At 61.3% G+C, this 14,613-nt stretch overlaps 2 protein-coding genes across 18 annotated transcripts in view; one reads left to right on the top strand and one right to left on the bottom strand.

Annotated features, from left to right (window-relative positions):
* TNXB (tenascin XB) overlaps positions 1–9,658 on the top strand; it is a 57,171-nt gene extending 47,513 nt beyond the window's left edge. For 11 of the 16 annotated variants that reach the window (XM_072728670.1, XM_072728648.1, XM_072728655.1 and 8 more), the window contains 17 exons: positions 547–864; positions 1,251–1,601; positions 2,963–3,238; positions 4,444–4,731; positions 5,504–5,827; positions 6,124–6,459; positions 6,739–6,861; positions 6,968–7,111; positions 7,255–7,374; positions 7,477–7,620; positions 7,719–7,849; positions 7,963–8,095; positions 8,190–8,341; positions 8,434–8,530; positions 8,616–8,777; positions 8,856–9,019; positions 9,357–9,658. In XM_072728670.1, coding sequence (XP_072584771.1) covers positions 547–864; positions 1,251–1,601; positions 2,963–3,238; positions 4,444–4,731; positions 5,504–5,827; positions 6,124–6,459; positions 6,739–6,861; positions 6,968–7,111; positions 7,255–7,374; positions 7,477–7,620; positions 7,719–7,849; positions 7,963–8,095; positions 8,190–8,341; positions 8,434–8,530; positions 8,616–8,777; positions 8,856–9,019; positions 9,357–9,461 — 3,368 coding nt within the window. In that variant the 3' untranslated portion in view covers positions 9,462–9,658. The remainder of the gene's footprint in view (positions 1–546; positions 865–1,250; positions 1,602–2,962; positions 3,239–4,443; positions 4,732–5,503; positions 5,828–6,123; positions 6,460–6,738; positions 6,862–6,967; positions 7,112–7,254; positions 7,375–7,476; positions 7,621–7,718; positions 7,850–7,962; positions 8,096–8,189; positions 8,342–8,433; positions 8,531–8,615; positions 8,778–8,855; positions 9,020–9,356) is intronic. The other 5 variants (XM_072728726.1, XM_072728709.1, XM_072728672.1 and 2 more) reach the window with 1 other exon arrangement.
* CYP21A2 (cytochrome P450 family 21 subfamily A member 2) lies at positions 9,146–14,521 on the bottom strand. Of its 2 annotated transcripts, none has more exons than XM_025990514.2 (10): positions 12,007–14,521; positions 11,829–11,918; positions 11,566–11,720; positions 11,382–11,477; positions 11,183–11,284; positions 10,997–11,083; positions 10,635–10,835; positions 10,237–10,415; positions 10,052–10,155; positions 9,146–9,946 (listed from the first exon to the last, which is right to left on the bottom strand). In XM_025990514.2, exons 1-10 carry the CDS (start codon positions 12,203–12,205, stop codon positions 9,681–9,683), a joined length of 1,479 nt encoding a protein of 492 aa, XP_025846299.2. In that variant the 5' UTR covers positions 12,206–14,521; the 3' UTR covers positions 9,146–9,680. The 2 variants fall into 2 exon arrangements, with proteins under 2 accessions (XP_025846299.2, XP_072584963.1); XM_072728862.1 differs by having other exon boundaries at positions 11,566–11,694; positions 12,007–13,185.
* Positions 14,522–14,613: the final 92 nt, after the last annotated feature.

Genomic DNA, 14,613 nt, shown 5'->3' with positions numbered 1-14,613 from the left:
TGGGCAAGGAGAGCAGGGAGGCAGGGAGCTCAGGGGGCAGGTGGTGACCCAGGTGGCAGGCGACAGCACTGGGATGGGCCCCAAGGCAGGCTAGTGGGGCTACAGGTATGGGGAGCTCAGGAGGCACTTAGGAGTGGGTTGGACACTCTGAGTCTGATGGCAGCTGGGGACGCAGACAGATCCAGGAAGCCTCCAGCGTCCTGGCTGGGGAAGGGTGAGGTGTTTGGGGTCTGAGCAAACACATGAGCCAAAGGGAGTGAGATGCCAAGGAGACCCTAGTGAAGGGAGGTCTAGGGCCCAGGATGCAGGGGAGGTGGGTACTGAAGAGAGCAGTGGGCAGGGGAAGGGCAGGTGAGGGCAGGGCAAGCTGAGGATATGTGCCCAGAAGGCCAACACTGGAACCTGGGACATTAAGGGAAGAGTGGATGAGTTAGAGCCACCGTGGGTGGCAATGCTCTGCTCCTTATGATCTTATTTTTGTAGACACCTACTTAGAGGCTGACCTGCACATCCTCATCTGTCCCTGTATGTCTCTGTCCCCTCCAGAATATGAAGCTGTGACCACCCAAGCCCCATCCACCATGTCCTCTGAGCCTCCCATCAAGCCACACCTGGGGGAGCTGGCAGTGACCAAAGCCACCCCCAACTCCCTGCACCTGTCCTGGACCATCCCCGAGGGCCAGTTTGACCACTTCCTGGTCCAGTACAAGAATGGGGATGGGCAGCCCAAGGCGGTGAGGGTGCCAGGGCATGAAGACGGGGTCACCATCTCAGGCCTGGAGCCAGACCACAAGTACAAGATGAACCTGTATGGCTTCCACGGTGGCCAGCGCATGGGCCCCATCTCTGCCATTGGGGTGACAGGTGAGTAGCCAGTGGAAGCCTCAGGGTTGGGCCAGTGGCAGGACCCCCCTCTCTCAGGTAATGGGTGAGTGGGGTGCAGGAGGCCCTTCTGCTCAAGGTGCTCCCCCGCTGGGGCTCCCTGAGGACCGAGGGGGTCCTCCCGTGCAGAGAAGGGCGGACCTCCGTGAGCTGTGCTGCTGGCTGGACAGGCTTCCCCCTGGTTGACCCTGGAGGCTCCCAGCATGTTTGTGAGATGTGGGCTGAGCAAGCCCACCCAGCCCCGAGAATGGGCTTCACTGAACTGAATCGGGAGCCCCCAGACCCGGTCACAGCTTCTCCATCCTTCTAAGACCTGAGGACGTCTCCCGGGGACCCTGCCTCACCCTCGCCATGTGTCTCTTTCTCAGCTGCAGAAGAAGAGACGCCAACGCCCACCGAGGTGGAGGAGACCCCCAGCCCCCCAGAACCCAGCACAGAGGCCCCAGAGTCCCCCAAGGAGCCCCTCCTGGGGGAGCTGACGGTGACGGGATCCTCCCCAGACTCCCTGAGCCTCTCGTGGACCATCCCCCAGGGCCACTTTGACTCCTTCACTGTCCAGTACAAGGACAGGGATGGGCGGCCCCAGGTGGTACGTGTCCCGGGTGACGAGAGTGAGGTGACCGTTGGGGGTCTGGAGCCGGGACGCAAGTACAAGATGCACCTGTATGGCCTGGACAGGGGGCGGCGCGTGGGCCCCGTGTCCACCGTGGGCCTGACCGGTGAGTGACAGCAAGCACCCTGTCCCCTAAGTCTCCTGTTTCGTCTTGCTTTCCTCCTTTCCTCACAAATGGTCACTTCGGTCCCTCTCTTTTCTCACGTGGCACTAATATCCTTCCTCATCCTTTACTCACGAAGGATGTAGGAGACTGTTCAGGCTTAGTTGGCAAGTACCCTTCACTTCATAAATTTACCTGTCCGCTTTCCTTTCTTATCAGCAACCTTAAACTTGTTGAAATATTCATATATGGCCTCTCAGGCTCCCAGACCGGGTATTTTAGTGACTCAGACCACGTCTCTGGTCTGCAGTGGCTCTGGTCTTTAGTGGCTGCAGAACCACGTCTCTGGGTCTGAATCCTGCTCTGAACCACTGACTGTGTGAATTCCGACCATATCTTAACTTCTCCGCCTTAGATCCACGCACAGTGACAATGACAATACTAGAGGCACGTACTTCATATTTTGTGGGAGGATCCTCGTGCCTGTGTGTGAAGTGCTCACAGCCACACCTGGGATGCACTAAGCACTTTAGAAGAGCTTGCTACAAGACATTTATTTCATAGCCTGGGGAAAGCACTCCCTCTCTTTCGAAGGGTCGCACCATTGACCCATCAGCCTCCTCTGCTCTGTTCCAGCCTCTCTGCCCACAGAGTCCCCCATCAGCCTCCTCCGCTCTGTTCCAGCCTCTCTGCCCACAGAGTCCCCCGCAGCCCCCGGCCTGGGGGAGCTGGCCATGGCCACTGTGACCTCCGACACCGTGTGCCTCTCATGGACGGTGGCCCAGGGCCCCTTCCACTCCTCCTGGTCCAGCACAGGGATGTGCAGGGGCACCCCAGGTGGTGCCTGTGGCTCGAGGCCTTCGCGAGATCACTATTTCGGGTCTGGACCCACCTGCAAGTACAAGTCCCTGCTCTTCGGGCTCCAGGATGAGAAACGCCATGGTCCTGTGTCTGTAGACACAAAGACGTGTGATGCTGGAGGCCCTCATGGGTGCTTGTGCCTCCAGACAGGCCTTCACCCCCTTGTGGTGACAATTAATGTCCTGTTTCTATACTCCAAGCTCCAGAGCTGGGGCCTCCTGACCTGATTATTTACTGGGTCCAGTAAAAGCCAGGTCCAGAGCTACCCCTGACCCCTTTCATTCTCATCCTTCTCCCTACTTGTCCTACATCCTGGGGATGCTGCTGGCTAACCTGGTTCATCTTTTTCCCTGTTCCTCTGCTGGCCTGCTTCCTGCCAGGTGGCCTAGCCACTCCCTCCAAGCTCTCAGAACCAGCTCCCAGAGCCCTAGCATCCTGACGAAGCTCTACCAGCTTCTGTCACCGTTTCTGTCACTTTCCATACACCTCTCTGTCTACTCCAGGCCCAGACACAAAACCTCCCAGCCTTGGGGAGCTGACAGTGACAGATGTGACCCCAGACTCCATTAGCCTCTCGTGGACGGTCCCCGAGGGTGAATTCGACTCCTTCGTGGTCCAATACAAGGACAGGGATGGGCAGCCCCGGGGGGTGCCTGTGGCCGCAGACCAGCGTGAGGTCACCATCCCTGGCCTGGAGCCCAGCAGGAAGTACAGGTTCCTGCTCTACGGGCTGGCGGGCAGGAAGCGCTTGGGCCCCATCTCTGCCGACAGCAGCACAGGTGAGCCCCAGCCTTGCACCCCATGTTTTCTAGAGTTGCCTCTGACTTAAGCCCCAAGAGCTGCCCCCCACTGGCCTATCCCTGCCTTCAGCCTTTACGGCAGCAAGAGCAAACATTTACTGAGCCTCCATCACGTGCCAGGTTCTATTCTAAGTATTTTATATGTACATTATTCCCTTCACTCACTGACTGCTGATGTCATAAAAAGAATCCAGTCTTTGGAGCTAAGCAGACCCATGTTCAAATTCCAATTGCCAGTGGTGTGGCCACAGACAAGCTACTTCTTTCCCTCGAACCACAGTTACTATACCTGCATATGCATAATAAATATGGATCAGCACTTAATAAATGTTCCCATCCTCCCCTCTGTCCCAGCCGAGGCAGGAGGTGGAAAATATGGAAGGGTTTGGCTGTAGAAAGACTATGGAAAAATCTGGAGTCATTGTGCCTATTACTCAGCCCCCTGAGGAAAGGGTGGAGGTGGGTCACTGACCCTTACCTCCCTCCCAGGACCATGAGTCACCCTGGCCAGATGGGGATGGGGCACACAGTCAGTTGGGACACTCAGACTCCAAACCCTCATTATGGGCACTGAATACAGGCTTCTCCTCTGACCCCATCAGCTAACGCCTGTTCCCGCCAGGGCAGGTCTCCTCTGTGTTCTGCTCTCCCCTTTGTTCTACCCCGGCTGCCCCCCTGCCAACCCTGCCCTGGTCCAGTGGTGTTAGTGGAGGGCTGGAAAGTGGGTAGGAGGATGGCCCAGGCTGATAGCAAGAGAGAGGAGGTCATGGCCAAGCCATGGGAGCCCACAAGCTTGGCTGGCTGCCCAGCCCAGCTCTTAGTGTTTAGGGGTGTTTCCCTGACAACCCAGATACACTCTGGGAACGTTTCTCGGCTCTGGCCACCTCCTGCTCGAGGGATCAGGGGCCAGGGAGAAACTGTGGCCTTTCTCTACACCCCCAGGGACACTGTCTCACAAGGTGATCTTCTCTGCATTTACTGCACCCTGATCACAGCAGGGAGGGAGTGGGGGCAGGGGCAGTGGCCTCCAGCAGAGAGATCAAGCTGCTCGCTTTTCTTCCTTTCAGGCAGACTGAAGCCACAGTGCAGGGACCCTTTCCTAGACCCTCATGTCTCCAAGAAGCTGCCAGGGCTGCAGTAAAGGTAGCTCTTAACTAAGGTCTCTCCTCCCACTCTGTTTACAGCTCCCCTGGAGAAGGAGCAGCAGCACCCACCCCGCCTCGGAGAGCTGACAGTGATAGATGAGACCCCCAACTCCCTGAGCCTCTCATGGACGGTAGCCCAGGGCCTCTTTGATTCCTTTGTGGTCCAGTACAGGGACCCAGCTGGGCAGCCCCGGGCAGTGCCTGTGGCCAAAGACCAGCGGGACGTCACCATACAGGGCCTGGAGCCTGGCAGAAAATACAAATTCCTGCTCTATGGGATCCACGGAAGACAGCACTTGGGCCCCATCTCCGTCCTGGGAGTGACAGGTGAGCATGAGTGGGCCTGGGAGGAAGGGAGGTGCAGTGGGGCGAGCTCCGATGGTAACCCGAGGAGTCCATCCAAAGCAGGAGCCAGGGCAGCCAAGGCAGGCACAAGGAAAGGCCCTGGCAGTGGTCCCCTGTCTCCCAGCCCCCATGCTGCCCAGCACCGCCAGCTGTTTCCCTCACTCTACTGAGGCAGCTCTTACCTCCCCGCGGGCAGCCTTGCCAGATAGGGGCAGACCCCCTCCTGTGGATGAGTCAGGAGCATTTTTTCCCAAGTGGAAAATAACTGGAAAAGAAAATAGGTGAGGGGCATAGGAACCAGAAGTGGCTACAGTGATGGAGCTGGGAGTTATTAACACCCAGCTGAGGTCAGCAGGATGGGGCCCATCGGCCCGACCTGGTTGGTGCGATCTGCCCTTCCAGTTTACCAGCCAGCTCTGTCCTCAGCTATGCACCCCCACTCCACCACCCTGGACCACATGCCCACCTCCAGCTCTTCCTGCCTTGGGCCAGGAGCATAGGCACCCAGACATGGTGGGGAGGGAGCAGGCTGTGCATGCACATCAAGATGAGACACCCAGAATACATGGAAGAGGAGAAGGAGAAGCAAGTATCTGATGGGGCCACAGTGCTGGTGCTCAGAGAGGCCAGGGTTGGGGGGTGGGGGGCAAGAATCAGTGCCAAAGCAGGGAAAGGGGAGATTCAAGAGAAGGACGATGCTAGTAGAGCCTTGGTCACCCCTGCTCAGCTTCTCCCCTGGGCTTCTCCCACGCAGCCCCGGAAGCGGACACACCAGCCCCCTGGAGCCCGGCCACAGAGGCCCCTGAGCCCCCTGAAGGGCCCCACCTAAGGACACTGGCAGTGAGCGACATAACCCCAGACTCTCTGCACCTGTTGTGGAATGTGGCCCAGGGCCCCTTTGACTCTTTCGTGGTCCAGTATCAGGACACAGATGGGCAGCCCCAGGCCTTGCTCGTGGGTGGCAACCAGAACAAGGTCCTAGTGTCAGGCCTGGAGCCCAGCACCTCCTACCAGTTCTTCCTCTATGGCCTCCATGGAGGGAAGCGCCTGGGGCCTATCTCAGCTGAGGGCACCACAGGTACCGCGGGGCAAGGGCCCCATATCTAGGCCTCATCCACCTCAGGTCTGGGACTGGAAGGGCTAAAGGGGGTGCCCAGAGGCAGTGACTGGAGGGCAGTGTGGAGGGAGGAAGGGGTGCAGCAGCCGCCCGTGGCGCTCCACACACATGCTCACATGGGCCCCAGCTGAGTACCTGCCTTGCATGAGCTCCACCACCTCACGTATGAGAAACTTGGGGCCGGGGTGGGGTGGTGGAAGAGACCTGCTCCAGCCCACCGACGTGGTGTGCTTTTGTCTCCCACCCACTCTGTGCAGGGCCTGCTCCTGCCGGTCTGACCCCAGGGGAGCCAGGGCCCCGCCTGTCCCAGCTGTCAGTGACTGATGTGACCACCAGTTCGCTGCGGCTCAACTGGGAGGCCCCATCGGAGGCCTTTGACTCCTTCCTGCTCCGTTTTGGGGTCCCATCACCAAGCACTCTAGAGCCCCACTCACGTCCTCTGCTGCAGCGGGAGTTGACGGTGCCCGGGACGCAGCGCTCAGCCGTGCTCCGGGACCTGCATCCGGGGACCCTGTACAGCCTTACATTGTATGGGCTGCGTGGGCCCCATAAGGCCGACAGCATCCAGGGCACAGCCCGTACCCTCAGCCCAGGTAAGGCCCCACAGTGGGCACATTCGTGTGCTGCCCTGATGTGAGAGGTCTTTGTACCTTGGGGGGGCGGGACTAGTGCCTCCGCCAGAGGGGAGGTTGGTGTGTGGTGGGCTGAGGGGAATCTCCAGAGTCTTCCTCTCTGAGGTCTGGAGGAAAGTGCTGGTGGTGAGCAGGTGTGCAGCCACTGGGGCCCTGGGAAAGAGCAGGGCAGGGGATCCCGAGGCAGGAGCCTCCCTGCCCGGCACCCTCTGACATTCCTCGGCACACCTCTCCCCTCAGTTCTGGAAAGCCCCCGGGACCTTCAGTTCAGGGAAATCAGGGAAACGTCGGCCCAGGTCAGCTGGATGCCTCCACCATCCAGAGTGGACAGTTTCAAAGTTTCCTACCAGCTGGCAGATGGAGGTGACCACCTTTTGCCCCCCTTTTGCCCTCCCGCCCCCTGCAGTCTGCTCACCCTGTGGCTCTTGCCTGCTTCCCTGGGCAAACTCCCAAGCCTGTGTGTTTTCAGGGGAGCCACAGAGTGTGCAGGTGGATGGCCAAGCCCGGACCCAGAAACTCCAGGGGCTGATGCCAGGCTCTCACTATGAGGTGACCGTGGTCTCTGTCCGTGGCTTTGAGGAGAGTGAGCCTCTCACAGGCTACCTCACCACAGGTGAGATGGGCTAGGTCCCCGACAGGATGAGGGGGAAGGAGGTGTGAGAGGATTCGACTGTGGACAGGAGGCCCATAGAGCTTGGGGAGGTGAGGCGTGGAGAGGGGAGCGGGGACAGCTCTGAGCCTCCTCCCTTCTCCCAGTTCCTGATGGCCCCACCCAGCTTCGTGCACTGAACTTGACGGAGGGATCAGCTCTGCTGCACTGGAAGCCTCCTCAGGCCCCCGTGGACACATATAACATCCGTGTCACAGCCCCAGGGGGTGAGCTGGGCTGAGGCCTCCCGAGGGGACTTGGTCAGGGAGGGGACAGAGCCTCTGGCAGGGCACCGAGGGGGCAGAGGCTGATGCTCACCCCACCTCCAGACCCCCCACTGCAGGCCTCGGCCCCTGGCAGCGCGGTGGAGTACCCTCTGGGGGGCCTGAGGCTCCACACCAACTACACAGCGACTGTGCGTGGTCTCCGGGGCCCCAACCTCACCTCCCCAGCCAGCATCACCTTCACCACAGGTACAGCCTGGGAGGTGTGTGCCACAGGGGCAGGGGAGGTCATCTCTATCTCCATCTCCATCTGCATCTCCATCTTCTCTTCCCACCTCCCCTCCCAGGGCTGGAAGCCCCCCAGGACTTGGAGGCCAAGGAAGTAACCCCCCGCATGGCCCTGCTCACTTGGACCGAGCCCCAAGTCCCGCCGACTAGCTACCTGCTCAGTGTCAACACCCTTGGTGGACAGACACAGGTGCTCCTCTCCCTCACTGGCCAGCCCCGCCGGTTCCAGGAGACGCTGCCCGTCCCCCACCTCTCCCAGCGGGTGCCCTGCCGGGCTCTGACCTGCCCCTCATCTATCCACAGGAGGTCCTGCTCCCAGGCGGGGCCACTTCTCACCAGCTTCTGGGCCTCTTTCCCTCCACCCCCTACAGCGTGTGGCTCCGGGCTGTGTGGGGCGAGAGCCTCACGCCGCCAGTGTCCACCTCCTTCACCACTGGTATTTGGCACCGGGACCTAAGGCGGGGGGCCGAGCGGGCGGCAGGGCGCCGGGGTGTGGGGACAGGACCGGTCCGTCATTCTCCTCTCCCCAGGTGGACTTCGAATCCCCTTCCCTCGGGACTGCGGGGAAGAGATGCAGAACGGAGCCGGCACCTCCAGGACCACCACCATCTTCCTCAATGGCAACCGCGAGCGGCCCCTCCATGTGTTTTGTGACATGGAGACCGACGGGGGCGGCTGGCTGGTGGGTGGCGGGCAGAACGCCCAAGGGTCCGCGCGGGGCACGGGCTGTTGTGCCCGGAGCCATGGCTGATGGTGGCTCCCCCTGCGTCCCAGGTGTTCCAGCGCCGCATGGACGGACAGACAGACTTTTGGAGGGACTGGGAGGACTATGCCCACGGCTTCGGCAACATCTCTGGGGAGTTCTGGTTGGGTCAGTGCCTCACAGGGACGGGGCCCCTGCGGGGGCGGGGCCGGTGGATGGGGGGACTCTGGTGAGAGCACCTCCTTACCCCCAGGCAACGAGGCCCTGCACAGCCTGACAGAAGCGGGCGACTACTCCATGCGTGTGGACCTGCGGGCTGGGGACGAGGCCGTGTTCGCACAGTATGACTCCTTCCGAGTAGACTCCGCGGCGGAGTACTACCGCCTTCATCTGGACGGCTACCACGGCACAGCAGGTCAGGGGTGGGCCTGGGGCCCGTGGACAGTGGGGCAGGGGAGGGGAGGCCCTCACTGCCCCTTTCACACCGGTCCAGGGGACTCCATGAGCTACCATAGTGGCAGTGTCTTTTCCGCCCGTGACCGCGACCCCAACAACCTGCTCATCTCCTGCGCGGTGTCATACCGCGGGGCCTGGTGGTACAGGAACTGCCACTACGCCAACCTCAACGGGCTCTATGGAAGTACAGTGGACCACCAGGTGAGGGGCTGGGAGTGGCTCAGGGCTCAGCCTGCTGCGGGGTGGCGGGATGAGTGACAGAGCCGCTTGGTGCCTTGGGCTGTCATCTGTGAAATGAAACAATAATGCTAATCTCACCAGCTTATCTCAGGGAGACATGAGCACGATTTATTGGATGTAAAGGGCCAGCTTAGACTAAGCCTCAGGCCTTTGCAGTTGAGGATCATGAAGTGGGTGCGTGGGGAGGGTGATTGATTTCTGGGAACCATCTCCCCAGATGCCGGGGTGCAGGGTGTAGGCTGGGGAGCAGATGGGACGTCTGTCTGGCTCTGACTCTGTCTCAACAATCCTTTCCCAGGGGGTGAGCTGGTACTACTGGAAGGGCTTCGAGTTCTCTGTGCCCTTCACGGAAATGAAGCTCAGACCAAGAAGCTACCGGCCCCCAGCAGCCCAGGGAGGCTGACCACAGCTCACATCTCCGGCGCCCCAGTATGACTGCCGAGCACTGAGGGGTCGCGCTGAGAGAAGAGCCAGGGGCCACCCTCACTATCCAGCCACCGGAGGAGGGAGCCTTCTCCATCTGCGATCTCACAGCACCATGTTTACAGGGGGGAGGGAAGGGGTTTGTACGGGAGAAATAAAAGGAGAAACTGAAGCACACAGCCGTCGTGTGTCCTGCCTGTCACGGGTGCTGGCCACGTCCCAGGACCCCTGCCCCCCGGGGCTGCAGCTGCACCTGGAAAGGCTGCATGCTGAGGTTGACGCCGCAGCGGGCCCGGGGTCGCAGAGAGGGCAGGGTGCCCGCAGCGGGCATCAGCGTGAAGGCCCGGAGCAGCTGCGCCAGCACCACCAGGAGCTCAAGGCGTGCCAGCGGCTCCCCCAGGCACACGCGCGCCCCGCAGCCGAATGCCAGCACTCTGGGGCTGGCGCCGGGGACCAGGAAGCGATCTGCGGGCAGGAGGATGGAACCGGGGTCCAGTAGCGGTGGGGACTGGCCTCCGCCGCCCCCAGCCCTTGTGCCGCAGCCACCGCCCCTCCCCTGCCACCACGCACCGGGCCGGAACTCATGTGGCCGCTCCCAGACCGTCTCGTCTAAGTGGGCGCCTTGCAGGTTGGGGATGACAACCATGCCCTCGGGGATGTCGTAGCCCAAGATACTGAAAGGAAGGTGGAGTCAGAGGCCCACCAGGATCCCCTACCCTTTGGTCCCCTGTGTGCCCAGCTCTTAGGAGAGTCACCTGCTGGGCCGCGTGGTGCAGTGCGGCAGGGCCAGGGGCACGACGGGCCGCAGGCGCAGCACCTCGGCAACGGTGGCGCTGAGCAGGGGCAGGCGTGTGGGGTCTCTGTACGGGACTCGGGAGCCTGAAGCTCCAGGACCCAGCTCCCGATCCAGCTCTTCCTGCAGTCGCTGCTGAATCTGGGAAATGGGAGCAAGCCTGGTGTCTGGGGTGGGAACCCTGAGCTAGCTGACCCAGGCCTGCCTGGCCTCCCGGCCCCGGGCCCCTCCCTAGAGCAACCCAGTGGAGCCTTCGTGCCCACTGGGAGAAGCGCCCCTGGGTGAATGCAGCCCATGGGGGCGGGGGGGGGGCAGCGAACCGAGTTCCTGGGCCCCAGCCGGGCTGCCCCCAGGGCGCACCTCAGGGTGGTGAAGCAAGAACGCCACGGCCCAGGAGAGGGTGGTGGCCGTGGTCTCGGTGCCACCAATGAAAAGGTCCACCACGGACATGTGCACGTGTCCTTCGAGGAGCTGTCCACAGCCCTCTTCTGCTCTCAGCCTCCCCACCCTCTGGAGCATGTAGTCGGTCATGTCCCTCCACTGGCCTGCCACCATGCTCTCCTGTGGTGGGGAGGAGGAGCCGCCTGAGCACCGCTCAGAGAGAAGGGCTCAGGGAGCCCACCCGTCCAGCAGGTGCGCCACCGGAGGACCTGCCTGGCTCTGGGTCAGTAGGACCCCTGGGGGCAGACTGCGGGGGAGCCAGGCCCACGCGGCCTTCCCACCTTGTGCTGCCTCAGCTGCTTCTCTACAATGTGGTCCCGGTTCTCCAAGGCTCGCTTCAGCCTCCAGAGGCCTGGGTTGGGTAAAAACTGGGGCAGGGGGCAAAAGGGTGCAGCCGCTGGCAAGGAGGCCTGCTCCCCCCGAACCACCCCTCCCAGGACCCAGGGAGTCTGGGCTGCACCCCTCACCCTGAGAAAGGGAATGATGTCCAACATTTGGATGGACCAGTGCTCCCAGGTTCTCATCAGGTCTTGAACACAGTCATGAAAGGTATGTACTAAGGTGTCCTCCTGCCGAAAAAAAAAAGAAGAAAAAAGTTCAGGACCAGAGAGGCCAGGGAGGGGCTAAAGAAGGGCCCCAGCACATGGAGGGCAAGAAAACCTTGACCTTGTCTCCGAAGGTGAGGTGACAGATGATGGCGCAGGTGAGCAAAGAGAATTCCTTCTGGATGGCCACAGGGGTGCCAGCCTGGGCTCTCATGCGCTGCGGAGGAGGAACAGGAGCTAAGCAGGCCTGGCGCCGCAGGGCAAGGGGCAGCGGAGCTGGGGCGGCTGTGGGGCGGCAGCCTCACCTCACAGAACTCCTGGGTCAGCTGCTCCACCAGCGGCTCCATGGAGTTGCGGATGCCCAGCAGCAGGGCTGAGCGGGTGAGTTTCTTGTGAGCCTTCCACAGCAGGGAGTAGTCCCCCAGGGACAGGTCCTGATGGTGCAGAGACACCAGCTTATCTGCGAGTAGGAGAATAGGAGAGGGGAGGGACGGACCATGGGAGCCGCAGGCCGGCCTTCCCTGCCTCTGACAGCCCACGTCCCCTGGAGAACCACCCCAGCCCTTACAGGATGGCGTCTGCGGTCTGCCGGCGAAGTCCACCCATTTCCTGACCATGGCTTCCTCGATGGTCCTCTTAGAATTCAGCACCACCACATCTGGGGAGGAGTCAGAGTGGGGTGTCAGGAGGAAGGGGACCCTACCTCCCACGCGGTGGGGCTGGCGACGGAGCAGAGGCAGACTCACCTTGCAGCCCCAGGCGGAGCCTGTAGATGGGCCCCAGTTTCTGCGTCAAACCCAGCAGGTGGAGGGGAAGGTCGGGCTGCAGCAGGTGCAGGCAGCCAGGGACAAGAGGTGGGAGGTGCAGACCCCTGAGCTTCCACTTGCCCCACAGCAGGCGGGCACCAGCCAGCACAGTCAGCAGCAGCACCCCGAGGAGTAGCATGGCCAGAGACCCGTGCAAGGGCCCTGGCCGGGCCACTTATAGCTCCTGAGGCCCCACCATCCATCCTGTGCTCCGACTGTTCTGGGGCCTCCTTTGAGTCCTTCCGTCGGGTCCCGGCCCACTGTCCCGCCCACGTATTCCTGGAAGGGCATCGGCCTCCCTGGCCTTGGGGAGTCCACATCTCAAAGAACAGGTCCCTCATCCATCAAGAAGAAAGGAAGGGGAACGTGACCCTGACCTTTCTCCCACAGCCGGAATCAATTTTCTGGCTGCACACCAACCACACAGGACAATGTGGCCACTCCCGGGCCTGCGCCCTCTCCCAGAGCGACCCACCTTGGACCACCATCCCGCCAAAGTTTTATCTCAGAGAGACCACGGCCAGCCCTGCCTAACATGCCCGTCCTGGCTTGCCCAAGGACAAAAGGAGATGCAAGCAGCCTGCGTGTTCTTCACCTACAGATGGGGTGACCTTTCGGCCTGGCCTGCCTGGGTCATCCAGGTTACACCTGCAGTCCCAGTGTAATTATTAACCGTGCCCTATTTCAGTCTCAAAGTTGAAGAACCACATGCCCCCCCAGTCTGGAGCTCTTACTATGTCCTTGATATGCTCTGTGGTGGCAGGGGAAAGGCGCCAATTCGGGCTGGCTTGAGCCAAAAAGAACTCACTGTGCAGATATAGGGGGACCTCAGAGAACTGGAGCGAGCAGGAAGAGAGGGACTTCACTGACCTTGGAATCTGGGGGGGTGGGGAGCACAGCTGCCCTCTCTTGCTCCTCCTTCCGAGTCTGCCTGCCCGCCCTCTCCTCTCTCCCTGCACTGGGCGGCTTGTGCTCCCTGCTACAGGCAGGATGGGACTGCCTCCCGGGATTGTTACAGGTCCGGCCCCAGGTCAAGGGAGGTTCCTGGCATGTTCGGTCATGAACCCTGCCCCCACCGCCCCCCCCCCCCCGCCCCCAATTGATGCCAAAGTCCCCAAGGAGGGACCCAACAGCCACAGCTGGGATGGAGGCCCAGCCCTATTCTGGGAGCTGTTGCAAGGCAGGTAGGGCAGGCAGGAACCACTTTAGGGGTGAGGAAGCAGCTGGGAGGCTCAAAGGAGGGGTGATAGCGGCCAGTGAGAGGTCAGGGCGGCCTGGGGTGGGAGTGAGGGCTTGGAAGTGAGCAGGTCCCACCCTGGCTCTGTGAACTGATCCCTGCACCCAGGAGGACTTAGACCTTCTCCCCCTTGGCTCTACCCAGAGAGCACAGGCTACGTGGCTGGAGACCCTGCATGGAAATGCTGGCCGTGCCACCGACCAGCTTGAGGGAGCCGCCATTGGGGGTCCTGATGAGGGAGCTCAGGTCCAGGGCTGGGAGGGAGCAAGCAGGGGTGGGATCTCAGGGTGGGGTGGGCAATGGCAGCTGCCTCCTTCCTCGTAGTTAACACCCCAGACCCAGGCCGCGTCTCGCCACCGCTGCAGCTGAATCCCCAGCTCTCATAAATGGCTTTATTCTGGCCCTGCTGACCAGCTCTGGGGAGAGACCTGATGGGCAGCCAAGGGGCCATGGCAGCAACAGCCTTGGGGAGCCTCTGAGACGTGGGTGGAGGCCAGAACCTCCCAAGGTTGCATGGCTTCGGAGGGGCTCCACAGGAAAGAACAGGGAGCTGGGAAGTTGGTCTGAGTGGGAACAAACCTTCATAAAGTGACCTGATGGCCTTGCTGGCCCCAGCTCTTCCACCCCACCTCCAAATCCAAATTTCAGACACGATGGGATTACATGCAGTGCCTCCAAGTGGCTTCTCCAGTGCCTCCAGTGCCCCTGGCCTCTGGGCCTTTCATGGTCTCCATCGTCTGCCTCAAGTGCCCTCACCCACCACCACCCTCTCCGCCTGATGCCTTAGCTTTCAGAACCCAAGTTAGATGTCACCTCCTCCAGGAAGCCTTCCCCTTCTCCCCTCCCCCAGACTGGGTCAGATGCCCCAACTACATGCCGCACAGGACCAGGCAGCTCCAGTCATTACATGTTTCAGAGGACGGGGACCTGGCCCAGGGCACAGCATGGAGTGAAAGTGCCACAAATTCCTGCTGCACGATCGGTTTCCATCAAAGCTGCTCTCGGCCAATTTCTCTCGCTGGTCTAGGTCAGCCCCGAGACCCAAGGGGCGCCGCCACATGGGGAGAGCTAGGCTGGCAGGTAGGGAGGGCTGGCCCAGTGTATTAATACACACATCACCAAGTCCTTGTACAACTCTGGGCAAGTCCCCTAACCACTGTAAGGAGATCAGGGGTCAGCTCCAAGCAGGAGACCCCAGGACTCACAGCTGCTCGAGGGCAGAGCGGGAAGCGCGTGGCCACCAGCCACTCTAACTAAGGCAGAAGAGCCGAGGCATGAGGCTGAGCACGAGCTGTGCCGGAGGCCCCCGC

The sequence above is a fragment of the Vulpes vulpes genome, chromosome 1 (genome assembly GCF_048418805.1).
Source record: "Vulpes vulpes isolate BD-2025 chromosome 1, VulVul3, whole genome shotgun sequence".
Taxonomy (NCBI): domain Eukaryota; kingdom Metazoa; phylum Chordata; class Mammalia; order Carnivora; family Canidae; genus Vulpes; species Vulpes vulpes.
Note: the sequence above shows the minus strand (reverse complement) of the source record. Positions and strands in the feature narration are given on the sequence as shown.